This window comes from Miscanthus floridulus, chromosome 15, assembly GCF_019320115.1.
Source record: "Miscanthus floridulus cultivar M001 chromosome 15, ASM1932011v1, whole genome shotgun sequence".
In the NCBI taxonomy this organism is placed as follows: Eukaryota; Viridiplantae; Streptophyta; class Magnoliopsida; order Poales; family Poaceae; genus Miscanthus; species Miscanthus floridulus.
In genome coordinates this window covers 80,472,790-80,495,972 of record NC_089594.1, presented here as the reverse complement: position 1 = coordinate 80,495,972, position 23,183 = coordinate 80,472,790, and the positions used below count along the sequence as shown (strand labels likewise).

At 49.1% G+C, this 23,183-nt stretch overlaps 2 protein-coding genes and 1 pseudogene across 2 annotated transcripts in view; 1 reads left to right on the top strand and 2 right to left on the bottom strand.

Annotated features, from left to right (window-relative positions):
* LOC136508195 (putative pentatricopeptide repeat-containing protein At1g10330) overlaps positions 1 to 23,183 on the top strand; it is a 218,801-nt gene that overhangs the window by 64,651 nt on the left and 130,967 nt on the right. The window lies entirely within an intron of this gene.
* Positions 1,800 to 23,183, bottom strand: part of LOC136509298 (wall-associated receptor kinase 2-like) — a 115,768-nt pseudogene continuing 94,384 nt past the window's right edge.
* LOC136509300 (GDSL esterase/lipase At2g42990-like) lies at positions 14,459 to 22,196 on the bottom strand. The gene is made up of 3 exons (XM_066504110.1): positions 21,691 to 22,196; positions 21,100 to 21,589; positions 14,459 to 14,857 (listed from the first exon to the last, which is right to left on the bottom strand). Exons 1-3 carry the CDS (start codon positions 22,066 to 22,068, stop codon positions 14,664 to 14,666), a joined length of 1,062 nt encoding a protein of 353 aa, XP_066360207.1. The 5' UTR covers positions 22,069 to 22,196; the 3' UTR covers positions 14,459 to 14,663.

Below are 23,183 nucleotides of genomic sequence, written 5' to 3'. Positions count from 1 at the left end.
CTCTTCATAGCCGATCTCACATAGTTCTCCCACTGATCCGCACAACCAATTGAGATCATTCGCCTAAAGATGTTCGGAGGACAACCTAGGTGCAGTACACCATCAACTGCAATGTCATCATCTCCAAAGAAATGCAGCTCCTCCCGAGCCCTTACAAACATCTCACTAAATGAAGGCCTATCATTGAATAGCATAGGCACGCTTTGCATGTTAAGAAACTTAACATATCTATAGCGATCGCTTTCAACCATGCCTCCATGATATATGGTCACTAGGTTGTCCATCTATTTCAAAAACGTAACGAAACACATGTCCTTTAGTCCAAATTAGACGATAGATAGTACCTAACAAGTACTTTCTAACTACAAACTAAGTAATCAAGATAATAACTACGTATATATTTATAGTGTACTCACTAAATAGCTAGATCATATGTAGTTAACTACAAATATAACTACATATCTAAGTAGCTATCTAACTATATCTATTTACCAATGTATCTATGTTTCTATCTATCTACATATACATCTCACTAAATCAACTAACTGAGTCATTACAGTAACTAGTAAATAACAAACACGAACTAAATAGGTACATTGCATATTCATAATTTTTACCTTTCCCGGTCGGTGGATGACGGCCGTAGGTCAAGGCGAAGATCCAGGCCCACGGTGGCATGGCCAACGACAGAGGTGGCATGCGGCGGGCGCAGGGTGCCCAGCGCTCCACGCGGCGAGTCTGGCTCGACGGGCACGGGAGGCACGCCGGTGGTGGACAGCGGCAAGGCAGGGCGAGGCCAGCGGTGGAGGGAGGCAAGGCGGGGCGAGGCCGAGGCCATCGGTGGAGACCAAGGCGAGGCTAGGGCGAGGACGACGGTGGAGGGTGTGGCGGCACGGTGCTGCCGCCAACCACAGGTAATGGTGCAAGGGCACGGCGGCGTGGTGCAGGCTCAGGCGAGGGAGTAGCGGCGGTGTGGCACGGCGAGGGCACGAGCTCGACCGCTGGAGCAGCAGCGACGGCACGGCGCGGCACGGCGAGGGTGCGGGCTTGGCCGCTGGAGCAGCAGCGGCGGCATGGTGCGGTGGCGCAGCGTGGGTGCGGTGGCGGGCGCGGGCACGGTGGTGGAGTGGGCAAGGGCGGCGGCGACGGCGCGGGCAGGGGAGGCTTGGGCGAGAAAGGAAGAGGAAGAGGCACGGGCCGGTAGATATTTCCGAGCTCGGCGCCAGCCACTATGGCGCCGAGCTCGGCACCAGTCACTCTGGCGCCGAGCCCCCTGGCAGGCCATTTCCCCGTGCCTAGGAGCTCGGCGCCAGTGACCGTGGCGCTGAGCTCGGCGCCAGTCACTCTAGCGCCGAGCCAAGGGTCCATTTCTGGAATTCTTTCCGCCAGGGGTCTATTTGTGATAAACTTTCAAAAAAGGGCCAAATAGTAAAAAATTCGGCACCCAGCCTCTGTAAGGAAAATCATGGAGTGCTGAACAATGTAGCATAAATTTGATTAAATGAACCTACATCAACTCATTTCTTGCATACACTTTATATATCCTAATCCAGTATGTTGAATCCTGGACCTAGAGGAAGTTTTTTTCGAATTAATATGTAAAGAAAAGCTTGGAATACTTTGACATGTAACCAAGTTAATTTAACACCCAAATAAAGTCTAACCTAAAACTAAAGATGCAATTAATTCTGACACATTACATGGCATGAGTGATGATTTTTTATGTGCACGCACACACAAATGTATAACCTATACAAAATATAAACAAGTATACATAAAAAGGAAAACATTGCACATAGTTATCTTACAATGTCTACCTCTAATTCTAGTTTGCTTGTCTCTATGCTTTGGTATTCTGTCTCATCTGAAGGGACATATACGGATTGCTCTTCATAATAATGGTGTGCTTGAATAGGAGGTGTCTTTGTCACCTGCTGCATCTCGAGCCTTCTTAACATTTGTAGTCACTCTGCAACTTCCTTCATCGTTGGCCTCTCATCTCCTTTTGGGCTCAGGCAGTGCATGACAAGTTCAGCTAGTTTCTGAAGTACTATCATTGTTTCATCATGTACTATTTCACTGTCCAAAATATCCCAAAGCTCATTCTAGTGGAACATCTGTATGAAAGTATGAGATAGTGCTCTCTTCTCATTAGAGGCATCAATGTATAAAGCCTTCTTTCTTGTCATTAACTCTAAAAGAACAACCCCAAAGATGTTTACATCGCTTTTATCACTTAGATGGTGACTGACAAAGCTCTCGAGGTCAATATAACCAAGAGTTCCTTGGATAAGCATAATGAAATCATTTTTGTCCATGGACTTCAGTGCTGATGCTCCAAATCTGAGACTTTTGCATTGTATTCTTCATCCAAGAGTATATTGAGGGATTTGACATCTCCATGCAGAATCGTGCGAGAAGTTGTTGAATGAATGTAGGCAAGAGCTTCTGCTTACTGTGTAGCAATCTTCAATCTAAGATCCAATGGGATTGGTGATCTACTTTCATTGACATGAAGGAACTCAAAGAGTGTACCATTGGAAGTGTACTCATACACCAACATCGGCACATCTACCTCCAAGCAGCATCCTAGTAACCTTACAATGTTCTTGTGGTTAATTTGTGATAAGATTATTATCTCATTCACAAATTCTTCTTTATGGCAACTTCTTTGTTATCATCTAAAGTTCCTCTGTAGACCATTCCATGACCACCACCTTAGGCACTGAGTTAGCTTTTCAAAAGCATTTTGCACTTGAATCTCACCAATTCACTAGATCTAATGCATATGCAAAGTCATTTCATTTCACACCTAGTAGCACTTAGATAACCGTTATGCACTTAATATTTCCCATCTTAATTGCACAACTACTATCCTAAACCTGACCATGCACTCTATTGCGTCTTGGCCGGTGTCGGTGCAGAAAGTGACCAACTAGTAAATATTTGTAGTTTTGTTATACGTTATGATCGGAGGTGGCCTAGCACACAATGACACAGGATTTATACTGGTTCAGGCAACATGCCCTACGTCTAGTCGGGGTCGGTCGGCGACTTTATTCCTGAGTCTAGGTGCTCAAAGTCTATAGTGGGGGTACAAGCGAGAAGGAGGAAGAAGGTGGGATACAAGAGGTTCGGTTGGCTCCGACTGGAAGGGTCACGGTCAGAACTAGGTGGTCCTACGGTTGGGAGTGTTGATGTCGATCTAGTGAGTCTGAGCTTCAAGAACTCGATCTCCCCTTCAGGGGAGGGAGCGCATCCCCTTTTATAGATGAAAGGGATGGCTTTACAGGTGAGAGGGAGAGAGTACAGATATTTCTAAGTCTTGCTGCCTACGGTGATGAAAACTGGATAATGGTTGAAGCCCCCCCAATACTGTCAATGTCACTGTAGGATGTCAGATGTGTACAAAAGGTCGAGCTATCTTCTTCAGGAAGGATGACGCCAATACCTACAAAATACTTCTTGATGCCTAGTGGCATGTGAGGAGCCATGCTATGTTCACCCGGTATGGCAAATCCTGGAGCCCGTACCGCGATCGATGTCCAGAGACCTGCGGGGGGGGGGGGGGGGCTTACCATATGGGAGTTTCTAGCGGCCCTACAATACTTTGTGTCAGGGTGGCTGCAGAGCACTGCTTCATGTAGGGTATGGTCCCTGGTACAGTGGTGTTGACTTGTGAGCCATGCCTTGCCTTTCTCCGCACGCCTTCTGGTTCTTTCCGAGCGGGCGTCCTCGGTCGGATGGTCCCCAGTCGGCTCTGGTGCGCCAGTCGGAGAATAGTGATGGCGGTGTTTTTCTATGAATCCCGGTCGGAGACACAGGGTCGGAATCAGAGGCGGTCCTCGGGTCAGGCTTTCTGAGTGGAGGTCGTGCGGAGGTAGCCGGGGCCTGATGCTAGCGCTCCGATCGGAGAGGCCGTTTGGAGCTGGCCTGAGCCTGAGCTAGTGCTCCGGTCGGAGAGATGGGCCGAAGGCGGCCTGGGCCTGAAGCGAGTGCTTCGGTCTGTTGGTTTTAGACTTTTGGGCCAGTCCAGAAGAAAGAAAGGCCATTTTCCTAGGCCGAGCCCTAGCGTGGAAGCCAGTCCCTGAGGGACCCTAGGTTTATGAACCCGTCAGGAGCCCCCGAGCCCTCGGGCGATTTCGGGCAGAATCGTCCGGGGGATTTTTGTCTTATCGGCGGGTGCACGCGAGCGCACCTGCGGGTGTAGCCCCCGAGCCCCAGGCGGTTTGGGCTGAACCGGTTGGGGGTGTTGTCTCAGCAGGCGTGTATGTTTTTAGTTTGAGGCAGAATTTTGTTTAACCATGGCGTCGTTGTGCAGCCGAGGTGTTTTTAAGAGCGGGATTGGATTGAGATAGAACTTAATGATCCTGACGTCGGTGCGCGCCGGGGATCGGACGAGGAAGTTTTTAGTTTTTGAAACAAGCCCTAGCGTCGGTGCACGCCGTGAACTAAAATAACTTAGTTTGGGATGCAACAGAGTTCAATCTTTGGCGTCGGTGCGCGCCGTGGGATCGAGTAAGGTGGAGTCGTGAGTAGACCCAGGCGCCGGTGCTCACCGTGGATCGAAAGAGTTAGTTTTAGTTAGTGAAGCCGTCTGAAGCCGTTACGCGAGTTAAGGAGTCGCGATCCCAAGCCATAGCCGGATGTCACCTATCCCGTCGATGTGAATTCGGAGTCACGGTCCCAAGCCGTAGCCGGATGTCGCCTATCCCGTCGACGTGAATTCGGAGTCATGGTCCCATGGCGTTTAAAACCCCAAAGCCTTGTCGGGCCTTCGTGGGGGCTGTGAGTCGTTTTTGCGCTACCCCATCCGATTCCTCACAACCGGAGGGGCTGAGTTTCGTCGCCTGTCCCGATTGCTCGGGCTCGAAGACTAGCTCGGTGAGCTCGCTAACGGGTGTGATCGAGTGGAATTCAGGTCTGTCGTTCATGATGGGGTCGGCATAGCCCTCTTGTGGCATTCCACTACTCCTTTACCTGCAGCCCGACAGATGCCTAGGTCATTCCATAGACCGACCTAGGTGGCCTAATGGCCTCCCCTTGATGGAGATTCTGTAGGCTTGGCGAAAGGTTGAGGATCGAACGAGATGGTTGAGATGACCTGGTTTGCCAGACCCGGTGAAGGCCGCACGGTGCTCATCTATGGTTTTCTCCCCTGGCTCTGTTTGGTTGCTCATGTCGAATGAGGCAAGCCACCGCTTCATGGTGCAACATGGAGCGTTTTGGTGCATTTCGCTGCACGTGCGATGCTTAGTTCCCGAGCCCCCGGGCGGTTCATGCCCTAACCGTTCGGGGGGTTCAGGCATATGAGATGAATGCGCGTATGGATGTATGAATGATTTGTAATGAAATGGAAGGGCTTTGATGGTGTTTTACCTTGAAGACTGGAGCGACGAGGTTCGAAGAGCTTCAGTCGGAAACGCCCATCCGAGACCTACGCTTGTCAATCGTGGGTTAGCTCTCGTGTGAACAGTTTTGTATTTAACGAACACATGTTTACCTTGATGACCTGAGAGACGGGGTTCGGAGAGCTTCAGTCAAAAATGTCCGACCGGGACCCATGCTCGTCATTCGAGACAGAGTCGGCATGGCCCGCATGGGGCGCCCCTTCGCTTCCTACCTGTATCTTAGGTGCTTATCCTAAGTGAATCGATCGACTCAGGAGGCTGGTTGATCTCTCCTGGGTGACTCGATCGACTTAGGGAGGTCTGGTGGTCTCTTCTAGCAGAGATTCCTCGCTCTTCCTTCCTTCTTCTTTCTCACCGAGAGTGCCTATACGCTGCGGCGGTTCCCAAGTGAGAGGAAGAGTGAGCGAGGGGGAGGACTTATGGATCCTTTTGCATACCTAGAGCGTGGTGTCAGATTGGAGGTGAATGTTGCCCCGGTCTTGGCTGAGTTGGATGCCGTGTCGTTGGGAAGTGAGCAGCTCGAGCCTTCGTCGGTTGCACCATCGTCGGATGTCGCCAGGCCGCCCTAGTAGCATGTAAAAATAATAGTAGTTTAGTGGGAGCGGATAGTTTTAAATTTGTGGGGGAAGCCCCCGTATAAAATGTTCGTGGTGTGTTTTAATGACTGCAATTGGTTTTTGTTCTTGTGATGGAGTCGCTCCATTCGGGGAAGCTTGTTCCCTTTCGTTCCTTAGTTTTCCCTTAGCATAATTTTGTTTTAAATTTCTTTCTATCTCGTACCTGCCCGTTTGTTCCATAGGTCACAACTTTGCGAGCCCGGGGCGTGGCCCACGAGGCTCGACCGGTTGTACCCATAGAAAAAGGCGGGGTGCAGTCAGTCGGAATGTTCTAAAGCAAAGTTACGTAAGGTAAAACAAAAGAACAAACTACCCTTCCATTAGGGTAGGAAGGAAATTTCCATACAACAGTAAACAAAACAGAGAGGTAGTACTCAATATTTGTATATTTATGGAGCCCCCGAGCGACCCGGGTTGAAAGCGTTCGGGCGGGGGCGCTCTTACAGGAGCATGTGCTTTAATCGAAGTTGTTTAGACTGGTTTCTAAGGGAAAAACGACGTAGCCGTTCAATGTTCCAAGTGTTGTTGAGAACATTGCCATTGTTGTCCTCCAGTCGGTAGGTGCCTGGTTGGATTACTTCGGTTACCGTATAGGGTCCTTCCTAGGGTGGAGAGAGCTTGTGTTTTTCCTTTGTTGATTGGGTCCTTCGTAGCACGAGAACACCGATTTTGAGAATCCTTCCTCTGATCTTCCTTTCGTGGTACCTACGGAGGGTCTATTGATAGTGAGCGGAGCGGATGATGGTTGTCTCGCAAGCCTCTTCGAGCAGGTCGACTATGTCTTGTTGAGCTGCCACGGCTTGGTCACGGTTGAAAGCTTTTACTCTCGGTGTGCCGTGGTCGAGGTCAGAGGGCAACACAACTTCCGCTCCATAGGCCAGGAAGAAAGGTGTGAATCCTATGGATCGGTTTGGGGTCATTTTTAGGCTCCAGAGGATCGCTGGGACCTCTGAAACCCACTGCCCGGCATGTTTGTTGAGTTGGTCGAAGATGTGCGTTTTGAGTCCTTGGAGGACCATGCCGTTGGCGCGTTTGACCTGACCGTTAGTTCGTGGATGTCTGACCGAAGCCCAATCGATTCTGATGCCGTATCCATTGCTGAAGTCCTAGAACTTCTTCCCGGTGAAGTTAATCCCGTGGTCAGTTATAATACAGTTAGGAACGCCGAATCGGTAGATGCTGTCAAGGAAGAATTTGACCACCTCTTCCGAGCGAAGATTGGTGATGGGCTTGGCCTCTATCCATTTGGTAAACATGTCGACTGCTACAAGTAGGTGAGTAAAACCGCTTGGACCTTTCTTGAGAGGTCCTACCATGTCGAGGCCCCAGACCGTGAATGGACAGGTGATTGGGATGGTTTGGAGCTCTTGTGCTGGCAAATGGGTTTGCCGAGTGTAGAACTGGCATCCTTCGCACCTGCAGACGACCTCCACTGCATCTCGTAGTGCGGTGGGCCTATAAAAACCTTGGCAAAAGGTTTTTCTGACCAGGGATCTTGGGGCCACATGATGCCCGCAGATCTCGAAATGGACCTCGAGGAGGATCTATTTTCCTCGGCTGGCGGAGATGCACTTCATGAGCACTCCTGATGGACTCTATTTGTAGAGTTCATTACCGAGCACAACGAAGGTCTTGGCACGTCGAGCGATTCATCGGGCTTCAGTTCTTTCAGGTGGGAGAACCTCCTCGAGGAGGTAGGCGAGTAGCGGTGCTCGCCAATCGGTTTGATCGAGTGCCAATATAGCAACGTCCGCGGGTGATGTCGTTATAGAGGTATTGTGGTCAGAGCCCCTGAGCACCGACTGGCTATCAGGGTGTGTCTGGGTCAGACGTTCCAGGATTTGGGCGGATGGCTTGTGGGCGTCGTTGATGAAGACTCCGCTCAGGGATGGATCTCGCCTGGTGGCCAGTTTTGTGAGGAAATCGGTGGCGTTGTTGTCCCTTCGAGAGACATGATGCAGTTCGATTCCCTAGAATTTGTCCTCAAGCTTACACACCTCTTGGCAGTATGCTGTCATGAGGGGACTTTTGTAGGAGGATTCCTTCATGACCTGATCGATGACTAGTTCTGAGTCGCCGCGGACGTAGAGTCGCGTAGCGACGAGCTCGATGGTGATGTGTAGTCCATTGATAAGGGCCTCGTATTCCGTGGCATTGTTTGAAGCCGAAAAGTGGAGGCAGATGGCGTAGCGGAGCCTACTCCCATCTGGGGAGATCAGAACCACTCCAGCCCCTGAGCCAGGCACCATTACGGACCCATCAAAGTACATTGTCCAGTATTTGTGGGAGACGTCCTAGGCTAGTAGCTAGACCTCCGTCCATTCAGCGACAAAGTCCGCGAGAGCCTAAGACTTAATTGCGGTGCGAGGGGTATACCTGATGTCATGGCCCATGAGTTCAAGGGCCCACTTAGAGATTCATCCCGCGGTGTCACAATTGCGGATGATGTCTCCGAGTGGGTATGAAGTGACGACTGTGACTTCATGGTCGGTGAAGTAGTGTAGGAGCTTCCTGGCGGCCATTAGCACGGCATATAGGAGTTTCTGCACCTAGGTGTACTGGACCTTGGGGTCGGTAAGTACTTCCTCGACGAAGTACACAGGTCGCTATACCTTGAGCTGGCGTCCCGGTTCCTCCCTTTCAATGACTAGGGCGGCACTCACCACATGGTTACTTGCCACGACGTAAATGAGGAGGGGTTCTCCCTATTTGGGAGCGACAAGGATCGGAGTTGATGTCAGGGATGTTTTGAGGCTTTTGAGAGCCTGCTGGGCTTCCTTGGTCCAGACGAAGGTGTCTGTTTTTTTGAGGAGCTTGTAAAGTGGCAGCCCCCATTCACCAAGCCGAGAGATGAAGCGACTAAGGGCGGCTAGGCAGCCGGTGAGCCTTTGTACGCCTTTCACGTTGCATATGGGACCCATGTTGGAGATGGCTGTGATTTTTTCGGGGTTGGCTTTGATGCCACGCTCGGATACGATGTATCTAAGCAGCTTTCCCCTTAGAACCCCGAAAACACATTTTTCAGGATTTAGCTTGATGATGAACCTTCGGAGGTTTGCGAACGTTGCGGTCAAGTTGGCGATCAGGTCGCAAGCTCGAGCCATTTTGACCACTATGTCATCAACATAGACGGCGATTGTTGGTTTCAACCGTTCAGCCTGGTCAGGTTGATTAGGCGGGTCGATTTGGTCGGCGAAGCATCGCTGCATGCACCTTTGGTAGGTGGCACCAGCGTTCTTCAGACCAAAAGGCATGGTTATGTAGCAGTACGAACCATATGGAGTGATGAATGAGGTTGCGAGCTAATTGGAGTCTTTCATCGCGATCTAGTGATAGCCTGAGTAGGCATCCAGAAAGGAGAGGATCTCGCAACCCGAAGTGGAGTCAATTATCTGGTCTATGCGTGGTAAAGGAAAGTGGTCCTTTGGACATGCTTTATTAAGTCCGGTGTAATCGACGCACATTCTCCACTTCTCAGTCTTCTTTTTGACAAGGACGGGATTGGCAAGCCAGTCGGAGTGGAAAACCTCCCTGATGAATCCGGTCGCTAGGAGCTTGGCGATCTCTTCGCCTATGGCCCTACGCCTCTCATCGTCGAAACGACGCAGACGTTGCTTGGCGGGCCTTGAGCCCAGGATAAGGTGTAGCGCATGCTCGGTGACTTCGCGTGGTATCCCCGGCATATCAAAAGGCTACCATGCAAAGACATCGTGATTGTCACGTAGGAAGTCGATGAGCTCGCATTCCTATTGGGCTAGGAGCTAGGTCCCGATTCGTATCATCTTGGCTAGGTTGGTGGGGTCGATACCCACCGCCTTGGTTTCCTCTAGCGGGCAGAAGGCCATCGAGGAGGTTGGTTTGTTGTAGTCTGAGACTACAGGGGTTGATGACTCCCTGAGCTGCAGGAGCTCGAACAAGTTGACGACCGCGATGGCGAGCTCATAGTGCTCACGGTCGCACTCGAAGGCGTGTGAAAAGGTGCTACTCACTATGATGATACCGTTTGGTCCTGGCATCTTCAGCTTGAGGTAGGTGTAGTTGGGGATCGCCATGAATCTTGTGTAGCATGGCCACCCCAAAATGGCGTGGTAGGACCCTAGAAAGTCTACCACTTTGAAGGTGAGGACCTCCGAGCAGAAGTTGGCTCGGCTACCGAACATGACGGGTAGATCGATCTATCCGAGTGGGTATGCCCGCGCTCCCAGGATTACCCCATGGAAGGGGGAGCCTGCTGGGCGAAGCTCTGATCGGGGGATGCGCATGGCATCGAGGGTGTCGACGTACAGGATGTTGAGACCGCTGCCCCCGTCCATTAGCACCTTGGTGAGGTGCTTCTTACGGACAATGGGGTCAACGACGAGCGGGTAGTGTCCTGGTCTCGTGACGTAGGAGGGATGGTCCCTCTGATCAAAGGTGATTGGGGGTTCTGACTAGCTAAGAAAAGATGGGACGGCCGTTTCGACGGTGCACGCCTCCCTATAGCGCACCTTGTGCTGGCATTTGGACCAGATGGCGTCAGAGCCACCAAAGATCATGATGCACTCCTTGGGTTCAGGGAAACCATCCCCATCCTTGCCTACCGCGCCGCCCCTCCTGACTGCTGGCTCCTTGCCGTCCCCCTCCTTTGGCGCGTCGGCCTGTCAGAGGAAACATTTGAGGAGCTCGCACTCCTTGTAGAGGTGTTTGACGGGATAGGCATGATTGGGGCATGTACCATCCATGAGTTTGTTGAAGTGGTTAGGCAGTCCCTGTTGGGGCTGCCTAGGTGCGTGATCAGCTGTGGCGATCAACGCGGTGTCGTCTGTCCAGCGCTGATCCTTCCTGTTCTTTTTGCCCCTCTGAGTGGAGGGGCCTTCGTCTAGATCCACGTGCTTGGGCTTGCCTTTGTCCTGGCCTTCGCTGAAGACTGCTCTGACTGCCTCCTCGCCAGAGGCGTGGTTGGTGGCGACGTCGAGTAGATCGCGGGTGGTGCGGGGTTTTAGGCAGCCAAGCTTGTGGATCAGGGACTCGCAGTTTGTCCCGGAGAGGAAAGCATTGATGACGTCTGCGTCGACGACATCAGGGAGGGAGTTACAACATTGGGAAAACCTACGGATGTAATCCCATAGGGATTCGCTGGGCTCCTGCTGGCAGCTCCTGAGGTCCTAAGAGTTTCTCGGGCGGACGTACGTCCCCTGGAAATTCCCGATGAAGACCCTCTTGAAGTCTGTCCAGTCACGGATACTATCATGTGGAAGGAATTCGAGCCATGCCCGAACATGCTCCCCTACGCAAATGGGAAGATATTGGATGATGAAAAAGTCATCGTCCACTCCTCCAGCTCGATAGGCGAGCCAGAAGTCTTCAAGCCAAATGCCTGGGTTTGTCTCCCCGGTGTATTTGGTGATGTTGGTGGGAGGCCGGAAATGCTACGAAAACGATGCTCTCCGAATGCGTCGGCTGAAGGCCCATGGCCTCGGGCCCTCAGGGCTGGGGCTTCGGTCATCTGGCCAGTGATCGTGCCTAGGGCGTGTTTCTCCGCTTCCCTCAATGATTCAGCCAGGGTCCATGTCGCCTACTGCGGTATGGCGGACGTCGTTACCGTGTCGGGCTCAACGACGGTTGCTAGCGATGCTACGAGCGTCCTGGTGTGGTCGGTGTGGAGCAGGCGCCTGGTTGGACCATGGCGCGGCTGCCACTCCCCGAGCCGAGCCTACCGGCTACGGCGGCGAGCGAACGGATTGATCCGGCTGGTGCGTCCCCGTCCCCCCGGTGGGGAGAGAGGGCGAGGGTTGGAGTCGCGATGCGGAGCTTTCCGCCTATTGGATGGTAGCGCTCTTGAGGGTCGACGGGCTCGACAACACCGTGGAGAAGCATTGCTGTAGCAGCGATATTCTGGCCGGGCTAGGCGAATTGTGGGACATCGTTCCCTTCGCTCACGATGTTGTGTTGAACCTGACGAGCGTGACCCCGGGCGCCACCCGCCAGGCCAGGCGCATGGGGCGCAACGTGCTGTACCGACGGTGCCGGTGCAGACGGCGGCTGATTCTACCGTCGTTGTCGTAATTCCTCAGCGTGTGCTTGTGTAGACGCGAGGGCTCCCGCACGTGGGTCCGGAGGGGTGTGAGTCTACACAGACTCCGCAACCACCGGCGGTTGTCGTGGAGCATCCGCCATAGCGCACTCCCGGGACAGACAGTGGCGGGGTGCCACATCACCGATGCTTGAACCATCGCTCTCGCCATCATCATCCAGAAGTTTGTGAGGAATGGCAGGAACGAAGCCCACTACTCCCACGAACTTGGATGTGAGGGGGGACGGTGCCAGCATGCTTCGGAGCCCCCGAGCGTAGGCGTCCGCGGAGGACGCAAGGCTATAGGGGAACCGATCGTATGGTGTTTGTGGTGTGGGTGGTACATTTCCTCTAGGTGACTGATGAGAGATAGCAAATAAAGAGTGAGTAGCACGCATATTACTTACAGTGGGGTTTAAGTAGAGAGTTTGCTCGGAATGAAGCGCAGATGCCGCGCCGTCGAAGTCGCGCGTCCCGAAGTCCATGGAGGACGTCCCTCCGACGGGTGCTGGGTCACGAGCCTCCTCGCGGAGGTGGAGTATGCCGAGCTGGTCGGCGACGAAGTCCAGGCTCCCGAAGCGGAAGACCTAGAATGGCTCAAAGATGGGTGGAACCCGCATCCCGATGGGCGAGAGTGCGGGGAACTCCAGCAAGCCGAAGCGAATCGTATCGCCCGAGCCCGCCACGGCGGGAGTGGCGGAAAAATGGGCCATCCGATGACCAAAAGGTGTTGAACGTACAACGTCTTCCCCATGGACGACGCCAACTATCGGTGCAGAAAGTGACCAACTAGTAAATATTTGTAGTTTTGCTGTACGTTATGATCGGAGATGGCCTAGCACACAATGGCATAGGATTTATACTAGTTCAGGCAACATGCCCTACGTCCAGTCGGGGTCGGTCGGTGACTTTATTCCTGAGCCCAGGTACTCAAAGTCTATAGTGGGGGTACAAACGAGAAGGAGGAAGAAGGTGGGATACAAGAGGTTCGGTTGGCTCCGACCAGAAGGGTCGCGGTCGGAACTGGGTGGTCCTATGGTTGGGAGTGTTGTTGTCGATCTAGTGAGTCTGAGCTTCAAGAACTCGATCTCCCTTTTGGGGGAGAGAGTGCATCCCCTTTTATAGATGAAAGGGATGGCTTTACAGGTGAGAGGGGGAGAGTACATATATTTCTAAGTCTTGCTGCCTACGGTAATGAAAACTGGATAATGGTTGAAGCCCCCCAATACTATCGATATCGCTGTAGGATGTCAGATGTGTACGAAAGGTCGAGCTATCTTCTTCAGGAAGGATGACGCCGGTACCTGCAAAATACTTCTTGATGCCTAGTGGCATGTGAGGAGCCGTGCTATGTTCACCCGGTATGGCAAATCCTGGAGCCCGTACCGCGATCGATGTCTAGAGACACGCGGGGGGCTTACCATATGGGAGTTTCTAGCGGCCCCTACAATACTTTGTGTCAGGGTGGCTGCAGAGCACTGCTTCATGCAGGGTATGGTCCCTGGTACAGTGGTGTTGACTTGTGAGCCATGCCTTGCCTTTCTCCGCACGCCTTCTGGTTCTTTCTGAGCGGGCGTCCCCGGTCGGATGGTCCCCAGTCGGCTCCGGTGCGCCAGTCGGAGAATAGTGATGGCGGTGTTTTTCAATGAATCCCGGTCGGAGACACAGGGTTGGAGTCGGAGGCGGTCCTCGGGTCAGGCTTTCCGAGTGGAGGCCGTGCGGAGGCAGCCGGGGCCTGATGCTAGCGCTCCGATCGGAGAGGCCATTCGGAGCTGGCCTGAGCCTGAGCTAGTGCTCCGGTCGGAGAGATGGACCGAAGGCGGCCTGGGCCTGAAGCGAGTGCTCCGGTCTGTTGGTTTTAGACTTTCGGGCCGGTCCAGAAGAAAGAAATGCCGTTTTCTTGGGCCGAGCCCTGGCGTGAAAGCCGGTCCCCGAGGGACCCCGGGTTTATGAACCCGACAGCCGGTGAAAACAAAACCTTATCATATACCTTTGCCTTCGAGCTTGTTTCCACCTCTTCATCTTCTCCAAGTGTGATCTTGCTTCATTTGGTTTGATCACCTACATCTATCTCCAAGCCTTGCTCACCATCTTGGTGTGGACTTTACCTAGCTTAATCAACACTTAGAAAAAGGTTATTCCACTAGTTGTTTCAGTTACCAAAATCAAACTAGGGCTTTCAATGTTGTATTCGTTGCATTCTGGTCCGAGTCATTGGTCCGTTGTAGACATTGTTGGCCTATTCAGCACATTGTTGTGTAGTGTAGCGAGAGTTATAGTTGTCTTCAACATTGGTTAGTGGACTATCATGGGAATGTCCTCATCACCATCACCGCCAAATCAAACACTTTTACCAACGATGCTACCTATTGGTCATATGCCACAAACATAGAAACACTATGTATTCATATACTGCTATTCGTGATTACAACATTGATCTGGAATACAAGATTTATAGCACACGTGCTGCAATAACTGGATATGATATAGTTTCAACATTCAAAGTTGTCTGTGGAGGAGGGGGTTTCTATGTGCATTATAGACCAATCCATGCTTCTTTTCCATTAAGAAGATCAAATAATTTCACATGAATACATGCAACGTGGTGTTGATGACTGTATCAGCGAGCAATCTGTACATCTTCTCTGTGGGATGGATTGCATCAAAGAACACATACTTGTTGGCATTTTTGCATAGCGTTGAGGTGCTGAAGCTGCAAAAGTAACCTGCCTCAAAAAGCCCCGTACCGCAACAACCTTGCACAGCATTGTCAAATCCTGTGCAATCGATAATAAAAAAAATGAAACTATGATTAGAACTTTTTGCACATGCTGTCTTATTCCCATTTATAATATATATACATAGGATTAAAAAATAATTAGTTATTTTTGTAGTTTTTGCAGCATATACGTCAACATCTATATCTATCTATATCTCTTATAAAGTTAATTTCCACTACAAGTTCTATCTCAACACGCAAGTCATCCACTAACTATCCACACATCTTTCACTAATAGTCATATCATCCCACTAACTTCCAACATCTTAATGCAACCAATTTTGATAAGAATAAGAATAGATGTAAGAATATGTATATGATTTACTCATATATGCAACAACTTTATTTCTAAGAGTCCCGCAGCAATGTGTGGGTATCCTTCTAGTTTATTATATAATTTAATACATCCTAGTGAAGGTTTTAAATTCAAATTTGTTAGTGGAATACTAGTTTCTTAATTGTCATAAACGTAGCATCCAGCGTAATATAGCCGAAATGACTAATTCTAAAATGACTGAAAACCATGTTACTTTTCATTCATTTATCATAATTCAACATTTTAAAATACATTGCAAATAAGGAAATGTTGAGAACACTAGAATGCAAAATAAAGGAATGAAAAATGCAGGTATGGCATAGAATTAAAATTAAGTAGAAAGTTAAAGATTTCAAAAACACAGGGAATGGTATTTTTGGGGTGTTTGGAGTGCATGAGAAACAGGAATGTCACACAAGTGGCATGAAGCAAAGTTGCAGGCTTAAAATCTTAACAAAACACTGCAGGAATTGATCCTTTCGATTTCCTTAGATGTTTTGTTCCTAAGTTATGTTAAGCAAGGTTAGTCCCACAGTTCCTTCGAAATTCCCTTCAGTGGCTTAATTGTCTCCATACTCGACGATCGTGCGGGCATGCGGCTAGGAGATCCGACATCGGACAACTAAAGTCTAAAGGAGATTACAACCAACTTACGACCCCTTCTTCCTCCATAGCGATCCTACTCCAATCTTCACTTTGGTCATTCGTCGCTCCGCTCATTCTCCTGTCACTACTCAAGCTCATCCTCTACAACTGCCTCATCATCGGTTCATTCTGTAGTCCCTAATTAAGACCACAACCTTTATTGTTGGATTTGATGTATGAACTTATGACTCAAACCAGATACATATTTTGATGCATTGTGCAGTTTGTAGGTTTCATTTTATCACATTACCAATGGTACGGTATTAATTATTATGCTACATTTGAATTAATATTATCAATATACATTATCACTGTTAGCCTTAAAAACTGTTACTAACAAAATAAATTGGTGGTGGTAAAGAGGACATCACCACCAGACGAAACACCGCACTGGCGGTGAAGATGCCTTCACAATCGCTAGATCAAACTCCTTACCAGCAGTGATGAGCCATTCATATGCCGCACTCATGGTGATGATCAAGACATCACCACTAGGTCATATACCAAACCCTCACTGATGAACCCTTCATCACCACCGTATCATACGCTGAACCAACGATGATAAAGATACTATATGCCGCACTCGTGTCACTAAGTGTGGGTCTCCGGTTGCTCAGGTGGACTCAAGAACACAGAAAAGACACGACGATGTATCCCGGTCCGGTCTATCAAGGCCCTATGTCCAGTAGTAGTTCTTTGTATTCGAGAGCACCCAAATCGGGGGTTACAACAAGAATGTATAATAGGTTTGTAAGGGGATCGCTCGGTGCTATCCTATGGCTCGTCAGCGGTGAGGTTGCTTCCCCATCGATGGGGAAGAAAGACGGTGGGGAGGAGCGCTCGGTCGCTCCTCTCTGGGTTGCCCTGCTCTCGGTGCAGAGCTCGAGCGGTCTGGAGGACTCTGTTCGGTAGGTTAGGTACAAAGCGGTTTGGGGGTTTAGTCTATGGTCTACATGCGCCGGAGTCAAGGAGGACGCTATTGCGGCATGGATGGACCTCGGCGTTGTCGTGGAGTTAGAGGAGCCCTCAGGCGCCTTCCAGCTGCTCTGTTTTGACGCTCTGACCGTCAAGGGTTGTCAGCTTGGACCGGCCTCCACCGGGTGAGCCTTCTCGAGGCTTCCTTGTGGTGAAGGAGTCCTGCTTGAGGGGCTAACGAGTGGGCCCGGGAGCCCCCGAGCCCCTAGAGTCGGTGAGGGATTTGTCCTTTTGTGTCACGCCGCGTGTGTGACCTTTTAGGAGGAGTGGGTGATGGTGTCACGCCCATTGTCCGGGGCGGCGTCGAGAAGCCCCCCGAGCCTTAGACGCTCGGTGTGCTGTGTTCTAGCCTGGCCCTTGGCTTGGACTGGAGGTATGCTGAGGGTCAGGCCCGAGCTACCATTAATCGGGAGCCTGGAGCTCGGGAGAGCCCCCCGAGTCCCAAACAGAGGCTAAGGGCATGCTCGGGTTTCGCCCGATCCTTTGCCGGAGGATACGCACGAGCGTACCAGACCAGTATAGCCCCCGAGCCCCTGGGCGATCCTAGAGGGATCGGTCAAGGAATCCTTCGGTCGGGAAGTTCTCACCCTGAGACTTAACATATTTCTATGTATGAGTCTCGTCACTATCACTACTAGACTCACGATCATGTCTACTTCATCACTGCCAGATCGTACATTAAACTGTGGTGATGGAGAGAACATCCACGTCAAATTATATGCTGAACTGGCAGTGATAACCTTGGTTATCACCATCCACTTCCACAACACGGGCAAAAACCAGGGTGAAGTTGGGTTTTGAACAGGCGGTGTGTTGGATTTAATGTGGGCTAGGCCTATTTTTAATTAAATAAAATAAAAAATGATAAGGCTCATATTAATTGCTAAGGTGCAATATAGTTTGATCTCGGTACGAGATTTTGACTAAACATTGACTCAAATTAAATGTGTGGACTATGTGTGCTTCTATTGAGAAGTTGAAGAGGGCTAAGGGCGTGCAACATGCGCGCTCGCCGCTGCCGAGCCGAGCCGTGGCAAGGCATGTGAATGACGTGCATGTGCTCGGGCCAGGCCATGCTAGGACAAGATGTAGTGCAGGGTAGGCTTGGTTTTACAGCTTGGGCAGATTGATGAAGACATCAAGTGTGTAGTTGCCAGTATTGATTCCATCGATGTCATAGAGAGTAATCGTGCGAGAGTATCACCCTGTTGTTCCTGTTCTTTTAGTGTTACACTCAAAATTTCAGTGTTGGGTTGTGACTGCAAAACACTAAATAAAATAAAAGATTTTACTAGTTTTCTAAAAAAATCCATCCTTTCTTTCGGTTATTGTCAATTTAGAGTGAAGAAATGATTTTATCAAATTCTTAGAATTTATTTTAATTTCTTGTTGCATATCATGACTTTGCATAATATTTCTATGTGACAAATGTATCTAAATACTTTCTAACATACTTAGGGTTTGGTCCATATCATCCTGAGATTCAATGGACAGTCCATGGTAACTTAAAACCCTAATCTTATCTTTAGACCAAGCTTCTCTTCTCCATATATATCTCATGAACAAAGCCACTCTAACTATGGTGTCTAATCCTGATCTCCAAAAATCTAGTCTAGTCTTTGAAAGCATGATCAAGGCTTCAGAAACCATAAAACTTGATCTAAATTCCAAAAAAAGCTATGGTCAATCTTTGAAAATGCCATTAGGTCAAAGCCTTAACTCAAATATTATAACATCATTTAGTCCAAATCTCTCAAAATTCTAAAACCCTAGTTGAATCCTCGCTACAACCCTTGGTCCTTTCTATCATTCTCCATCAAACCAGTTCAACCTTTAATTTGAGCCATGACAAACATGTATGACAACCATAATACCTCCCCTTGTCACTAATGACCTGAGGCCCAAACTTCCCCTTGCCTTGGGCCAAGGCCTAACTATCCCAAGCCCCCCCCCCCCCCCCCTCTCTATAGTGTGGATGTGAATGAGTAAAAAATCAAAGTTGTTCATGACGGGTGCCTCCAAAAAATATGAGCTAAGTGTGAAGTTTCCTTAGAATTGCCTTCTTCTATCGCCCGCTTATGAAAGAGTTCAGTACATTGTTGCCCCAATCAATGACATGACAAAAAAGAAGTGCCATTCAAATTGGAGAAGCACAAGAGAAGGCATTTGAAGAGCTAAAATGAAGTTAACAATAGCCCCACTCCTTGCATTTCTAGATTTTTGTAAACATTTGAAATTGGTGTGCTCATGCAAAAATGAAGGCAAACTGCATACTTCAACGAAAAGCTAGGTGGCCCAACTCTATATTATCCAGTTTATGATAAAGAATTATATGCACTTGTGAGGCTAGAAACATGGCAACACTACCTTTTTCCATAATGAATTTGTGATATGTTGAAACCATGAATATTTGAAACATCTTAAAGGCCAACTAAAACTGCACTAAAGACATGTAAAGTGGAGTGAATTCATTGTCTTTCCCTTACATTGTCAAGTCCAAGAAAGGGAAGGACAATGCTGTAGTCGTTGCTTTGTCTTGATGCTATGCTTTGTTGTCATAGCTTGTTGCTAAAATGTTTGAGTTGGAAGGTATCAAAGACTTGTATGCTATTGATTCCATATATTTGTCAACCATTTTCCAGGAGTTGTGGTGGCAAGGGATGGAAAAAATAATATTTGCATTATGGTTTTTTATTTCAAGCTACTAAACTCTTCATTCTAGATTGTCCTTTAATTTCATTTCATGCTTGTGCATAAAGCTCAAGCCAGTGGACTTATGGTCCACTTTGGTGCCAAGAAAATGGAGTTGGTACTAGATGATTACTTATTTTGGCCTAAGAAGAGAAGAGATCTAGAGAAACATGTTCTTCATTGTGTAACGTGCCACAGAGTATCAGCTAATGAGAATGTGCGAATAAGCATGCATTGAATTTGCCAAGTAGCTTCATAATTGGGCATAAGCTAACATGGAAAAGATGACCAGGCTTTGTGAGATACGTGCCAACAAAGGCACAAGAAGATGTTTTTTGAACCACGAGACTTAGTTTGGTGCATTTGTGCAAGGACAGTTTCTTGAACAATGCAAGTACAGCTATATATAGCCATAGCCGATGGTTGCTTGAAAGTGCTTCTCAGGATCAATGATAATGCATACGAAATTTAACTTCCAAGTACATACAAGGTAAGTGCATCCTCTGATATGTCTCCACTCTTTGAATCAGAAGATTCAAGGATGACTTCTTTTCAAGAGGCACAGGATGACATGGAAATATTAGCCATACTTACCAGATGTTCTAGTTACATCAATCATGCCATCAACTACCTCGGTTATGGCCTGTTGTTGGTCCTTGGGGGCAAGCGCGAGGCATACGCCGGCTGCCGTCACCACCTCTTGCGGCCTCCCCTTCCCTCTCTCTCCCCCCTCTCTCTCTCGGCATTCGCAGGCTCCGGGCTGGCCCGGTGAGCTTTTGGGCCCATGCTTTTCGGGCTGGCATGGCCGGAAAATCGGCCTGGAGGGCCGTGCCTGGGCCGTTGGCTAGGCACGATGCCCAAGTAGGCACGACCCGGCAGCACACCGGGCCTTGTCGTGCCGTGCCTGGCACGGGCCCGTGCCGTGCCGGGCCAGGCGGCCCTGCTCATTTTTATCTAAGTGCGCTAGAACAATGCATTCTATTGTTGTGGGTGAGATATTTGTAGTTGTGGGTTTGTAGGTGGGTTTAGGCAGTGGAGCTCACGTGTTACGTTTGTGGGACGAGTTTTACGAACGAGCCCAAATAGTTATTCTCTGTTTCTAAGTTTGCAATTAAGGTCATCTCCAATGGTCAATTCTAAACTAATATTAGATGTTAAGTAGAGGAAAAAGAGACCAAAACCTTTGTGCTAGCAGGAGAGGCCAAAACTAGTATTAGAATAGTTATCTCTCTCATGCCAAAACCTTTGTGTCCTAGTAGATAAAAGATATTACTTCTCTATTTCTCTAGACATGAAAGAGAATATATAAATAACCAACATCTTATATGTGGAGTATATAGGATGGTACGACATTTAATAGTGGGTACATAATAACTGTTATTATTATTAGATTAGAGGTGACATTTATGTTAATTGTTATATACTGCCTCTAGTGCCGCTACAGGGTTCATGCCGGTCAATTTTTTTTTTCTAAATGTAACTAGATTTAAGAAAATATTAGCAACATCTATATCTCTGAATAAGTTTGTTATAATATATTCAGCGATTGCATGGGTATCTTGTGAGCAAGACTGAATGGACTAGCTAGCCCGCGCGGTGCATGGGTTGCTCACCATAGTCGGCCGGCTTCTTGACGACGTTGGCGAGGACCTGGTACGTGTCGGCGAAGACGAGCTGCAGTCCCAGCAGTTCCTCGTTGAGCTTGACGACGAGCTTCTGCAGCTTGGCGTTGAAGGTCCTGGCAACAGCGTTGTACTGCTCGTTGCACGCCCCGGGGTCGCCACGGTTGCCGATCCGCTCGGCGGGGAGGCAGCCCATGGGCGTGAGCCCCGTGAAGTCCATCTTGCGGCCGCCGAGCGCGTGCACGCGGCGGATGGCGGCCTCGGCGAGTCCCAGCAGGTAGGCCTCGTACTCGCCTAGCGTGTACTGCATCCTCCGCTCGGGTAAGTTGTAGTAGTTCTCGATGAAGTCGTTGGTGCCGATGCTCCAGATGTAGAGCGCTTCGCTGATGATCTCCTTGGCCGCCGCCTCGCCCTTGGCGATCTTGAGGCGGTCCGTGTACTCGTTGAAGTAGGCGAGCTGCTCACCCAGCGTGAGCACGGACTGCCGGCCGGCGGCCATTTTGGATCATACATGCCATTTTCGATCACCGATCGAGGAGAAATAAAGCTAGAAGAAGGAAAGGTTAATTAGTAGTTAATTACCAAGACGCCGGCCGTGGCGTTGTCGAGGCCTGTGGCAGCGGAGGCGAAGGAGACTCCGGTGGCGAGCTGGTCGATGGTGCATTTTTCGTCGAGGTAGGCGGGGATGGAGGGCGGCAGGCCGAAGGCCTCGGAGATGAAGTCGGTAGCGAGGCGTCCATTGGAGAACCGGCCCGTGGGGAGGCCATTGGCGTAGTCGCGGCCGTACGGCCAGAAGTTGCTCCGCGCGATGGTCGGGATGAAATTGTTGTTGCCGGTGTCCACGGAAGAGTCGCCGAACACGATGATTGCCGGCACCTTCTTCCCGGCCACCGCACCTCCTCGTCCTCCGTGCAGCAACAACAAGATCAAGCACGGCAAGTACCTCTGGAATGACGACATTGCCGGTCGGACCAAGATCGATCGCAAAGAGCTTGAAGAAGGCAACGGTTTGGTTGATTGTTTTGTCTGGATGAATTATTAGATTTTATAAGGGCCCTTCAGCAGCGATAACATGTACTAGCACTAATTGCGCCGTATGTGTTCGTGTGATGATGGCGCTAGGAATAGGTAAGAGGGTCATGCAGGAGAGAGCGAGATAGAAGCTTCTACTCAGCTGCATGCGCGGCGCACTTAAGACCGCATTCAATAGCCCCTAGCTCACTGCCTGACTTTACGGGAAGGACAGCCGCGCGCTGCACGTACGGTAAGACAAATCTATGAGGCAAGTGTCATCGGGAGTTTCGTATAAGCTAGTTTCCAGAACTCTCGTATGTTTAAAATAGTAGTATAGATAAATTTGGTCTTCGCGAAACTCATTTCATTTTATATAAAACTTTTAGTTCTCTTTATCTATATATACTATGCCATATCAGCTCATTTCATTTCATATAAAACTTTTAACATATATCTTTATCTATATACTATATCTTATCATCTCATGCATGAAACTCCCAAGAAACCCCCACTGATATTAGCCTGTTCGATCGTAGAATAATTTATTCTATAACCATCTCGATTACGATAATATAGATATTTATTTACAATAATAATTTATTCTATAACCATCTCGATTTACGAAAATATAGATATTTATTTACGATGAAATGGTTACATATTTATGTTTATGTACATGTGTTACTATAATTAATGATGATATTTATCACAATGTTATAGTAAATTACTAAGAGGAGTTGCAGTGATCTCGTAATTTAGTAGAATCACTAGTGTATTGCCCGTGTTAACACTGTAGGCCACGTTAAGTAACTTTCTATATACGCACAAATTCTAACTATAAAAGGAAAATATGTGAGATTAATTTTCACAGATTCAAGTAGTCCACATCTTTAAGTGTATCATGTTCAGCATCAATGTATTCCAAATGCGCTGTAGGTAGAACAGTCACAGCAAGATGTTACGTTGGAGCATAAATTCATTCAATGTATAAACACCATGGAGCTGTTGGATTTGCCAGTGTATTCCATAGGAGTAATAAATAGGCTATACATATGCAGGAA

Bases quoted from the DNA above. Each gene is read 5' to 3' on its own strand.
- LOC136509300 (XM_066504110.1), bottom strand. From the start codon at position 22,068: ATGTCGTCATTCCAGAGGTACTTGCCGTGCTTGATCTTGTTGTTGCTG. The intron at 21,590-21,690 runs GTAATTAACTAC...GCCGGCCGGCAG, and splicing joins ACGCCACGGCCGGCGTCTTG to TCCGTGCTCACGCTGGGTGA. The intron at 14,858-21,099 runs GTGAGCAACCCA...TCGATTGCACAG, and splicing joins CAAGAAGCCGGCCGACTATG to GATTTGACAATGCTGTGCAA.